Here is a 13,472-nt window from a genome sequence, read left to right on the forward strand (position 1 = left end):
TCTCAAAGAGTATAGATAAACAACAGTTGTCTGTACAATACTGTGCTAGTTTTGATAGAATTCAGAAAACTAGTCACTGGTTTGTTGAGCCCCAATCCTTGATGTCATATACAGATTGTTCTCACCTGCTGGATTTCTTACATGTATGTGGATTGTTTGAAATATTCAGATTTTATTATGAATCATTGGTTTTTCTGACAGATTAATTTTATCCACATAACATCTTGCCAAATCAGCAGTTTTTTAAGGAGCCCTTTTAACTTGCATTCTATTTCCTAAGAATTATTTTTTTTTGAATCTTATTGAACAGGTTTAAATATTAATGATATTTTCTGGACTTTTATATGCAGTTTTTCCTTTAAACAGTAATGATAATTGTTTCCTGCCCTCCACTGCTGAATGCTTCAGAACTGTGTACTGAGGGAATTGTGTAAATATACTGTCAGCCATGGGCATTTAGTTAAATATGGGCAGAATCTTGAAGTTGAGATAACCCAAGATATTACTATGGATTTAAATAAAACAAGGTGAATGCTTGAACATTTACAAACCATGTTCTCAGGTGTTCCAAGTCAGTCAGGGCCATAAGCTGAAAAAAATAATACTGAAAGTCTGTTCATCTTTAAACTTGTGTGAACCCATATTGAGAAGAATTGTATTAGTAAATATGATTAAGATTATTAAAAAAATTGATTAAAATCAAACAAAACAGAAGTGAATATTAGAATGTTCACAAGGTAGTGAAATGCCGCCTTGCAACTATCAGTTCCATTTAGTATAACATACAAAACGTCTTATTGTTACACTAAATTGCCATTATTGCATTGCATAATTATTTTAATAGGAACCCATTAAGATGATTGTAACGTTGTGACTCTGCTATAGTTGCAACCATCACATTGTCTTACAACCATTGCAAAGCATAGCAGAATACCCACTGTGGTGTCTTACAAACATTGCAAAGCATAGCAGAATACCCACTGTGGTGTCTTACAACCATTGCAGAGCATAGCAGAATACCCACCATGGTGCATTACATCCATTGCAAAGTATAGCAGAATACCCACTGTGGTACCTTACAACCATTGCAAAGCATAGTAGAATACCCACTGTGGTGTCTTACAACCATTTCAAAGTACAGCAGAATACCCACTGTGGTGTCTTACAACCATTTCAAAGTACAGCAGAATAACCACTGTGGTGTCTTACAACCATTGCAGTCATTGGAATAAATTGGAGATTAACTTTTCATTTTCAGTGCACACTTTAGCTTCCATTTAAAAGTTTTACTTGCTAGATCTGTTTAAAATGATGTAACTTTATAATCAGGAAGATAGTTACTAATACTAACTGACGACATTGTTGTTTTAAATACTATATCTAAATTGAAAACTTGGCAAAATGAGATAGCTTATATGAGCCTCATATATTTTAAATAAAATTATGTTATTTTAAAATCTTTGAATATTGTGTAAACAAAGATAACTGCCTAAATATGCACTAAAATTTTAATAGAGGTAGCAACTTGTGAGAAAAGAAACCAGTATGAATTTATGCGATTAATAGCGTTTCAGATTGTTTCTTGAACCAAACAAAAGTTAATCATCTCAGTGATTAAGACTAGTGAAATCCATGATGCCATTTCATTAGTACAGACTTTTCTTTCTTTTGGCCAAAGACTGGTAAATTGTTAGAAATATATAATTTTTTTTAGAAATGCTGGCTTGTTTTTATTAAAGTGCTAATGGACCAAATTAGTTGTTGTGAGAATTCCATGCAGCACAAAGAAGACAAGTGAACATAAAAACAGGTGCACCTAACAAAATAATAATGCTGCTGTGGTGTGGGTGTACAGCTAATCTGAAACTCTGAATGAGTAAGCTTAATATGATTGAATACTCTTTTGCACAAAGATGAGGATATTTAATGTTCTATGGCTTCTGTTGCAAAGTGTTATAGCACAAACAGTAATTTTTAAATATGAACACAATACCAGTCTGTGATATATGTAGCACATTTCCTCAGTACACATTACTGTAAACTATCTTCATGGAAATACAATTTTTTAAGCCATTCTTTCATTCTTTAACTTTTTCCATCTGGCATTTGTCATCAAGATTGGGAAGAAAAAAATGAAAGATGTGATTTCTTTGCATAACACAGGCATGTAATATGGGATTGTATTATATTTAATTACTACATGGTTGCAAAGTACATGTAAAATCACGTCATTAAAGATGAGCAAATGCAGATCATAAAGGTCCTAATGTTTTCATCTTATCTAATTCATTTATATCACCAGGTCCATTATAAATAATTCTTCCTATAGCTCATCATCAACATCTTCATTTTCATCTATGTTGATATGCTAGTGACTGAACAAAAGTGAAAGGAGAAAATATCTGGAGATAATTTTCCCTTTATAAAAAAAGCAATAGGCAGCTAAAATGTTTGAGACTCCTTCAGACTGCTGATCATTTCTATCTGGATTCATAGCTTGTCATAGCTTGACCCCTTGATTTTGAACCCTCTGAATCTGTCATTATATCTTTCTCTATTACTAAACAACAGCAGTCTAAACATCTTAAAAACACTGTTTTCTTATTGCTTATCAATAAATTCTGCCTGCATATTATTGCTCAGTTAACACGATAATATCAAGACTGACTGTCTACAGATTTTGAGAACAGTGGTGGGGGGGGCTCTAGGTATATATATATATATAGAGAGAGAGAGAGAGACAGACAGACAGACAGACAGAGGAAACTGCTATCATCATCACCATCATTAACAAAATAATACTAGTCGTGTCATCAGTAAGTCATCATATAGTAGTAGTAGTAGAAACTGTTATTGTAGTAGTAATTGTTATAGTAGTAGTAGTAACAGTTATATTCATTGTAGTAGTAAATATTATAGTCACTGTTGTAGTAAGTGTTATAGTAGTAGTAGTAACAGTTAAATTCATTGCAGTAGTAACTGTTATAGTCCTAGTAGTAGTAACCATTATAGTCACAGTAGTAGTAACTGTTATTGTCACAGTAGTAGTAACTGTTATAGTCCTAGCAATAGTAACCGATATAGTCACAGTAGTAGTATCCATCATAGTCACAGTAGTAGTAACTATTATAGTCACTGTAGTAGTAACTATTATACCCCTAGTAGTAGTAACATTTATATTCATTGTAGTAGTAACTGTTATAGTCCTAGTAGTAGTAACTGTTAATAGTCCTAGTAGTAGTAACTGTTACTTTCATTGTAGTAGTAGCTGTTATAGTCATTGTAGTAGTAACTGTTATAGTCCTAGTAATAGTAGTGATTATAGTCATTGTGGTAGTAACTGTTATAATGATAGTAGTAGTAACAGTTATGTTCATTGTAATAGTATCTGTTACAGTCCTAGTAGTAGTAACTGTTATAGCCATTGTAGTAGTAGTAGGAGTAGTCACAGTATTTAGTAATACAAACTATTATTGTATTAATTTGTATATTTATGGTGGAGAGAGATCATCTTCTCACCAGGTACATGTATGAGTGTCTTCAGGAAAGTAGATGAATTATGGGCAGCTAATGTTGACAGACAGAAATTACTATATTATGCAGTTTGCAGGTGAGACCAATTATTTTTCAGTATGTTTTTCTCTTTTAGACAACAGAGCTGTTTGATGTATATTGTTTTTCAGTATGTTTTTCTCTTTTAGACAACAGAGTTGTTTGATGTATATTGTTTTTCAGTATTTTTTTCTTTTTTAGACAACAGAGCTGTTTGATGTGTATTGTTTTGGGCATCTTTTGTATGAGATGACGTTTGGACAAGAGTTGGAGTCAGAATCTTGTGATAATTTCCCTCCCGCCTGCCCAGCAGAACTTAGTAAGTGTCTCCAGGTTTGGTGGTTATAATTTCTTTTAAATGTTTCTTGTGTTTACATGAAGTTTTTTCTTCATTTTTATAGAGATACGTTAGATAACATCTGTGTGTTAGTAAGCTGCATCATAAAAGAAAATCTGTTTTTACAAAATTAATAAACTGTTACTGTTCCCTTACTTTCCATTCCGAAGATTTAATTACTCTTGTCAACATTAGAAAATTCAATTCTCCAATTGGATGGAACATTCTAGAAAGTCTAGGATAGTAAGAATAAAGACCTAGTCTGACTCCCATGTTGTAGGCTCATGTGCATTAGCTGTCCTATTTTTTTGGATGCCATTTGCATTTTAAACGTGTTCACATTCATTCTTGGAAAAATGTCCTAGCATTCAGTCTGTTCCTCCCTATTCTTAGAGTGATAATACCTTCAGTCCATTGTTACTTGAGCATTTGTACAAGTTTTTGTGAATTGTGAGGTATTTCTTTGCCATTTTTACCTAGCAGTGTCTTAATCCATATACCCTTCCCCTTCATAGGGCAAGTATAGCTATTCCTATTGGTCTAAATGTTATTGCCATCTTTCATAAATATAATTATTTTGGACGTTTCTGGAATTTTAGAATAGATTTTGTCTTCCTCTTGATATCCATAAATTTTGTGACCTTGTGTGTGTGTGTATATTTTGAATAGATATAATATGATGGTACATTAAATGGTATGATGAATAGATTTAATATGATGGTACATTAAATGGTATGATGACTAGATTTAATATGATGGTACATTAAATGGTATGATGAATACATTTAATATGATGGTACATTAAATGGTCTGATGAATAGATTTAATATGATGGTACATTAAATGGTATGATGAATAGATTTAATATGATGGTACATTAAATGGTATGATGAATAGATTTAATATGATGGTACATTAAATGGTATGATGAATAAATTTAATATGATGGTACATTAAATGGTATGATGAATAGATTTAATATGATGGTGCATTAAATGGTCTGATGAATCTGTAAGCAGCTCTTATTGCACCAGTACCATCGTCATTGTGTTTTTGGAAGTCTCACACCATTCATTATCACCAATAAATGTCACAGGGTGTGAGGAAATGTGGGCAAAAGAAAGCCCTGATGACCTCCCCACCAGTCTTTTTTCATGAACTTATTGTGCATGCATAGATGGTAGATGGATGTCTGTTTTGTTGATGATGGTCTTACAAGGTGAGGGACCTTGCTGAGAGAAGGCACACATAAAAAGGAGGGAGAAAGGCCAATGTAATTCCATATCTCCTTGACCCCAGGAGGGTATGGGATTCTTTTCTGATGCCCTCATTCCCAGAAGGGTATGGGATCTGTCTCTTCCATAGAGAAGAGCACATGTTGTTAGGAGGGTATGGGATGTTTCTCTTTGGAGAAAAATTATAGGGCTCTAATGTCCCTGATGGTTGATGCAGGTAATGCTTGTTAGGGTTCGATCCAAGGTCTCTCCCAAGGAAATAAAAAACACCAGAAGAGAGTGGGTGCACCCCTCAGTTAGGACATGAGCAGCCCTCTCAGCCCTTAGCCCAATGAAGGCAATGAACAGATCATACCACCCTGATAGCAGAGAGCAGCAGTTGTGTTCAGTAAGTTAGACCAACATCGCCAATCCCTTGCATCAATTCCAGGACTGTTGAAACCAGCCAGAAAGCCCTCTCATTCTGACTGCCTCTCTAAACATTCTAAATTCTTTCAGCTTTGACAGTCCAGATAGTTCTCCCATTGAAGCCTCCCTCTTACCTATCTTCAGCTAGATGAAGCAGTTGGAAGGATCCAGAAAGAATGATTGTTAACTCCTTCCTGCCTAAGGAAGAGAGAGAGGTCCTAGGGACTCCCTCACTCTACTGTCATGCGTCTCTCTTACCAGGAACCCAGTAGGTGCTCAGCTAATCCTCATTTCAGACATTTAGTCTGATGTCATGAAAGATGTGGGTTCTTTCTGTTCTGAGGGAGTGCTAATGGCTTCATTTCCAGGAGTACCCTCTGTCAAGGAACCCCATCCTTTTTTACCAGACAAAATTTGTTCGAATAAGTGAAGAAGTGTAGACCTTTTGAGGAAGGGGGCAGTAGAAATGGTAGAAAACTAGCAGTCTCCAGCCCTCTACTCTAGGATTTTCTTAGCATCCAAAAAGGCAGAAAGTTTTGGCTTGTCTCTTTCCTTTGAACAAGATTTTTTAGGCAGAACCTTTGAAGATGGAGTTTGCTGCCTCAGTCTTTGAATGCCATAAGGCCCATCAATTGGTCAGTCACCATTGACCCTGGGGATGCATATTTCACATCCCAATATTTCCTCCCAGCAGAAAATACTTCTGGTTTTGTCTGGACAGTTCGATGTTCCAGTTTCAAGCCCTGCTGTTCAGCCTAGCCTCGACTCCCATGGCTTTTTCCAGGGTAATGGGAGTAATTGCTGCCCACCTGAAGTCACTGGGGATCCGCATCCTCCAGTATTTTAATGACTGGTTATTGAACAAGAGCCTCAAAGAATCTTTCTTACAAGACCTGTCTTTCTTCTAATCCATGGTAGGGACCAGCATAGGAGTTATTCCAACCTAGAAAAATTGGAGCTCATCCCTTTGCAGGATTTTGTTTATGTGGGGATGAATGTCCTCACTGATGTGAGGTAAGTTTGTGTTCCACTGGACAGGGTAGACAGAATCCTACCTCTCTTTATGGCTCTTTAAGCCAAGGCCTCATCAGCTTGCTTTTACCTTACACTTCTAAGGACCTTGTACTCCTAAGAGGACCTGGTTACTCTAGGAAATCTTTTCTTGTGCCCTCTCCAGTTTCTCCATTTGGCAAACTGGATATTGAACAAGGATCACCTGTTAGCTCTCTAGGTCCAGATTTTCATCACCACTTGAGTTGGGTGGGCCAAATCAGGACTGGTTTCTGTCCGGGGTCCGAATGTATATCTTCAGACCCCATTCATTTCCATATATATGAATTGGGGAGCCAGAGGGAGTATTTCTTCAGATCTTACCATCCTGGGAAGAAACTATCCTCCACATAAACAATTCTTAACCCAATAAGGTAGTGTCAGCCAAATAAGGAGTCATTGTGTGATGGTCTCTTTCGACACATTGGTAGTAGCATACCTCATATGACAAGGAGGTGAACATGCTCCTTCACTTTGCATGTAGGTTTGGAACATTTGTCACTCAGCAGCCCCAGAATTGATTACCCTCTGTTTGCCATATTCTGGGCAAGAAAAATATTCTGGTAGACAGTCTGTCCAGATAGACAAGGTAGTTTTTATGGAGTGGTCTCTGTACCAGTCCATAGGAGAGTTCCTCTTCAAACTGTTGGGGAGACACTTGACAAGAAGACTGAGGAATATGGTACTCTTGTATGTATCCCAGTACCAGATCAGATGGCTAGGACAATAGACACATAAAGTCTAAGGTGGGATTATATGTTCACTTACATCTTCCCATTTTTTTCAGAATGTACTTATTGTTTATTACAATGTATAACAGCAGAAGGTAAAGGGATTCAATTCTTTATGTTCTTGCAGGTAAAGTTTAGAATGTGCTTTCATGTGCCTTGAGGCCAGAGTTTTTATTTGCTTTTAGAATCATAAATCATTTTATATGAACAAAATAAATGAAGAAGGGACATGGAGTGTTAACAGTCTATCTGTACATCCCTCATTAAACCAAGATTGACTTGCATCACTTAGGTCACTTTTTTGATGATGACTTCAGCATTTTGACAAGTGTTTGTTTTGTTTAAAATTTTTCATTTACATTTATTTCCTAAACTCCTTAACTGATTCATACCATGCTTACCATAAAATGTTATGTTGCTAACACAATTCTGATATGTTGAACTTAGGGTCAAGGTCACAGTCATATAAGGTGGTGCTCTACAGTTTCATATTTTGCATAGGGTTAGGATTTTAAAGAAAAAGAATTTCCCCAGCTTTCCTCACTGGTTATACTGGCTATTTAAAAAAGACCTTATATATCTTAGGTATAATTCAAAGAACCTTTAATTCCCCTTATTTTGGTGTATGATTGATGGGTGTACTATGGGTTATAGAGTATACAGCATGTCCTTACTTCAGATGTGCACCTTTCAAAAAAGTGCTAGCTCTACTTGGTCATTTTCACTTCCTGAACTTCAGATGTCAATTGTATAAAAAAGAGCCGAGAACTTTTTTTTCACATTTTATATTTTTGGTAATTCATTCATTGCACTTTCAGAAGCTGGTATTGTCTAGTCTGGCAAAATTCATTTTCCCAATTTTAATAGCTACTATGTATAGTGTACTTTAGACTAATTCAGGCTGATTTTTTAAGACAAGGGAGCAGTCATTTTAGTTAGCAGTGTGCTTAAATCATGTAAAATTTCCAAAATACATTATCCAAAGTAATATCATCCACATTACATTAATGTAGCATTGAGGTATGCCAACATTCTCTCCATTGTGCATGTTTTAAATGCGAACTACTTCACCTTACATATGCCACTCTCTCAAAAGTACATATTAACTGGTGAGCGTCCCCTAAAATTTGTTTAAAAGTGTTTGGTTAAAGTTTTTTCATTTACTTATTTTCTTCATTCTTAAAATAAATCATTTTGCAGCTAGGCTAATTCATTGGCATGCCAGCTGACTACTTTGACTTGGGGGTCAAGGTCACAGTCATAAAATTTTTGTTGAGGTTTTAGTTAAGATGTTTCATTGCTTATTAGTTAACTCACACTAAAGCAATCGTGTAATCACCCTCTTACCATTTAATACTTCTGAGCATGAGTAGACACTTATATGTGAAGCTGACATTGGTGAAAGGCTATATTCTTACCCCTGGTGTTTGGTCCTTACATCATCACAACTTCAGAAAGTAAAGAGATCCCATCCCATCAATCATATATACACTTGCAGGGATGGTGCTGGCTTTAAAAAAGTTGTCGCCCAAAAATTTGCCAACCTCAATATTTTGTTGCCAATTTTCAATTTTTTTGCCATTTTCATAATTCAGTACTATTCGTTTATCTCAACATCCTCAGGACCAAAGTAATATTGTCGACATAAGTGGGTGTTTAGATTTGGGGGGGGGCCTGAAAATAAATTGCAATTTCGCATACAAGTGAAATTTTTAAGAGATGACTAGTTGTCAGTGTTTAGGATTTACACAGAGAAAAAAATGGAAATTTGTATGAAACGAAGACAGCTAGTCTGAAATACACTTGTATATTGGCAACTTACATTTGCGTAGTACACTCCACAATGTGTTAAATAATATACATGCATATGAAAAATCCATGAATCTGAGTATTTGATGATATGTTAGAAAATTCATTTGTCAGTCAAATCCCGATTGAAAAAAAACAACAAAAATGTATATATAAAAATGTTTGTCATTTGATCCATATCCCATTGTCAACAAACATGCTCTTGAAATAATTCACTCTGTTATTTATTATCCTAGTTGCACATGGTTGTATAGATGCTTGTATGCTACATGTACATGTACTTAAATTGGACTAGAATTTCGTCAGCCAGAAACAACTACCATGACGTTGTGGCTACCAAGGGGATGAGGCTATTCTTTGAAAACGTGTGAACAAATTAAAAAGTTTTAACATTCTTGTGAAATGTTCTACCTTCATTTCACTTGACAGCCAGATATCTGTTGTTTGAAACTATTGGATCTTTAACTGGGGTTTTAAATCACCATTGGTAGCGATTGTAAGCATGAACTTTTTTCTTGCAAAGAGGAGTCTTTCACAGCACAATACATATGTTCCAATCACTATGAAAAGTGAAACAGTTTTTTTATTTAAGTTTGTTGCTGACTTTCTGTGATCAAAGGTCTTAAGCTTGCATTGATGAATGTTCGCGTGTTATTGAAGGCGCCGCAAAAGGTGCTCTTTGAAGGACCAAACAAATGGCCATTTTTATTGCTGCAGTATAATCAAATAATTGTGAAACATTGACGGAGAGTTTTCTTTTTCATTTTATATGTGTGTGTGTGTATATATATATATATATATATATATTGAACAATCAATGCTTCAAAGGTAATCAGTTTCTTTGAAGTTTCAGCAAAACTATTTTTTCTGGTAGATTGTAGTCATTCCTGTTCCTGATTTCAGCGGTGGTCGATTGTAGCTAGTTAGGTAGCATGACTATTTAGGTTATATTACAGCACAGAGTACTAAGGCCAGACATCAGCATAAGTAGATTATGATATAACAATGCCATGTTAGGGTGGCTTGTTGACAAAGGATTTGCTTAATATGTAACAATAGATACCAGTACAATTTTATATCCCAGTTTGTGGCTTCCTGTCATGGTGCCTTCAAAACTCCAAACCCAAGACTGTATGTAAAATTTTTAACAGGCAAACATATTGTTGCCAAAAAGATTGCCAGATGATATATTTTGTAGCCAGTAAGGAAAGAAAATCGCAATTTGCAACATTGGTGAAGCCCAGCACGATCCCTGAATTGGCATGAGAAAACAAATTCAGATATGCAGCTAACATTAACCCTTTGGTCTATTCTTACCTTCTTTGACTTAACCATTAGGGCATAGATTCTGGGTAACACAGGCATATTTTACACACACTGATATGCATATATTTTCCCCATTCACATGCAACAAATATTTGCTGAATATCTGTACAAATTGCCTTGTTAAATGTTAAATGTGCCTCAAACAACAAGCCACGCTTAGGTATATATGAAAAAGTTGCCAATAGCTTCCTGTTGAGTTGGTGGTTCTTACTGAGGGTTTCACTGGCCAAAATATATAGCCTGTCGTGTGCTGAGAAATTGCATTAAACCCAAAACAGCATCAACAAGCGATGATGTCCGCTTGGTTTTATGAAGCTAAATTCTTTGCTGAGAAAACGAAATGTTCATTGCCAAGCAAAATATGATTTGCTTAGAAATTGTTAACAGGTTGGTGTTAATAAAATGTGAATGGTTGGTCTGAGTGCACAGATGAGCTATGCATCTTCTGACAGCTCTTGTTTATAATTTCTGTTTGCATTTTGTTTGGAAAAAAATTAACATTTGCCCATACTTGATTATGGTTGTGGCCTACTTGTTCCCTCAGAAGCATCATTGTTGATTAGGTATTTAAATTTAAATGTTCTGTTGCAAGAATTAAATCTACAAAATTAAGTACCTTAACAAAATTATGAATTGTCAGCATAATAGAAAACTTACATCAAACACTGCAATACTTAATCTGGCTTCCAAATTATTAAAAAATTCTCATATGCAAATTCAAATTCAGTATGAAATACTGACTTCTGATTTAAATCAGTACTTGGTAATTTAGGTAATTTTACAAGAGCCAGTTTAATGTAAGAATTTTCAATTGACTTTATACTCAATATTTTTTGTCTTGCCTGCAGTTGCATGGTGAGATAGGTATTGCATTGTGTCTACAGTGGCAACAGTGGTGTCAGTGTATGTTTTGTGAGTCTGATACAGTACGGCTATATTAAAGCAGTGGTGACATTTTTTTACGGAACCGTTGTTATAGTCCCAGGCCTGGTCTGATTGGTGAGATTGTTGTACAGAACCCTTGTTATAGTCCAGGCCTGGTCTAATTGGTGACATTGTTCTACAGAACCCTTTTTATAGTCCCAGACCTGGTCTGATTGGTGAGATTGTTGTACAGAACCCTTGTTATAGTCCCAGGCCTGGTCTGATTGGTGAGATTGTTCTACAGAACCCATTTTATAGTCCCAGGCCTGGTGTGATTGGTGAGATTGTTCTACAGAATCATTGTTATAGTCCCAGGCCTGGTCTGATTGGTGAGATTGTTGTACAGAACCCTTGTTATAGTCCTAGGCCTGGTCTGATTGGTGAGATTGTTGTACAGAACCCTTGTTATAGTCCTAGGCCTGGTCTGATTGGTGAGATTGTTGTACAGAACCCTTGTTATAGTCCCAGGCCTGGTCTGACTGGTGAGATTGTTCTGCTGAACCCTTCTTATTGTCCCATGCCTGGTCTGATTGGTGAGATTATTCTACTGAACCCTTCTTATTGTCCCATGCCTGGTCTGATTGGTGAGAATGTTCTACAGAACCCTTCTTATTGTCCCATGCCTGGTCTGATTGGTGAGATTATTCTACTGAACCCTTCTTATTGTCCCAGGCCTGGTCTGATTGGTGAGAATGTTCTACAGAACCCTTCTTATTGTCCCATGCCTGGTCTGATTGGTGAGATTATTCTACTGAACTCTTCTTATTGTCCCAGGCCTGGTCTGATTGGTGAGAATGTTCTACTGAACCCATCTTATTGTCCCAGGCCTGGTCTGATTGGTGAGATTGTTCTACAGAACCCATGTTATAGTCCCAGGCTTGGTGTGATGCTTCAGACACAGCAGATACCAGATATGTCTTTCTTTTTCCAACTGTTGCATGCAATACCAAGTAATATAAATATCAAGGCATTATTTCTGCAAGGTGTATGCAATGTAAATATATAGGAATTATTTCTGCAAAGTGTATTTAACTATAACATATTTGTAACTTAAGTCAAACACCTCTTATATGTAAGTGCAGAAGAGGTCAATAATTTTTTATTTTGAGGCTTTCTAAATTTCTGACTTTCTCCAGTGTTATTGTTATCTCTGTATATGCATTTACTTCCATACATCATACCCTCATTTGAAAAGTGCTTTTTTTTTTTTTTTCATATTGGATTTACCTAGTTTATCTGCCTAATCCAGCTGTCCATCCATGTTTATGAACAATCTAGTTCTTGCATGTTATTTACCATGTACAAGTTTATGGTTTGTTTCACAGCACTGTCTTGTGTACAGATTTCTTTGCATTCAAGTTTTTCTTCTATCAGTGCACATTAAACGCCTTAATAAATGACTGTTTGTTAATTTCAGGGTCAGTTCTAGAGTCCATTCTTACAATGGAGGCATGTAAAAATGGACTTCCAAGTGTACAGGACTTACTCTTGCATCCGTAAGTAATTATCCTAAAAGTTGTGGTCCGGTATTCTTTAAACATGACATGGTCTTGTCCATTTGTAATTAACAGTATTAAAGTTTAGTCCTGAGCATGAGTTGGCAGTGGATTGTTGGGTCTCCTTTAATTTACAAATTACAATAAAATCCTTTGTCTCACTTTAGTGTGTCAAAGAGCTGTTTAGCTGACGAAAACTGGTAGCATAATTCTTCAGGTCTTAGTTTTATCACCATTCTTAAACTGTCTCAAATTGAGATTTTACATTATCTTGCTTTCGATACTTCAGGTCTTAGTTTTATCACCATTCTTAAACTGTCTCAAATTGAGATTTTACATTATCTTGCTTTTGGTACTTCAGGTCTTAGTTTTATCACCATTCTTAAACTGTCTCAAATTGAGATTTTACATTATCTTGCTTTTGGTACTTCAGGTCTTAGTTTTATCACCATTCTTAAACTGTCTCAAATTGAGATTTTACATTATCTTGCTTTTGGTACTTCAGGTCTTAGTTTTATCACCATTCTTAAACTGTCTCAAATTGAGATTTTACATTATCTTGTTATTGATATTTTAGACAATATTAGTACATGTGTCAGAAATA

At 35.7% G+C, this 13,472-nt stretch overlaps 1 protein-coding gene across 2 annotated transcripts in view; it reads left to right on the forward strand.

Moving 5' to 3' along the window:
• Positions 1–13,472, forward strand: part of LOC149789452 (PX domain-containing protein kinase-like protein) — an 87,401-nt gene that overhangs the window by 34,280 nt on the left and 39,649 nt on the right. For both annotated transcript variants that reach the window (XM_089975546.1, XM_089975547.1), the window contains exons 9-10: positions 3,754–3,871; positions 12,790–12,868. In XM_089975546.1, coding sequence (XP_089831672.1) covers positions 3,754–3,871; positions 12,790–12,868 — 197 coding nt within the window. The remainder of the gene's footprint in view (positions 1–3,753; positions 3,872–12,789; positions 12,869–13,472) is intronic.

This window comes from Sinohyriopsis cumingii, chromosome 11 (genome assembly GCF_028554795.1).
Source record: "Sinohyriopsis cumingii isolate HCF-2022 chromosome 11, ASM2855479v2, whole genome shotgun sequence".
NCBI lineage: Eukaryota > Metazoa > Mollusca > Bivalvia > Unionida > Unionidae > Sinohyriopsis > Sinohyriopsis cumingii.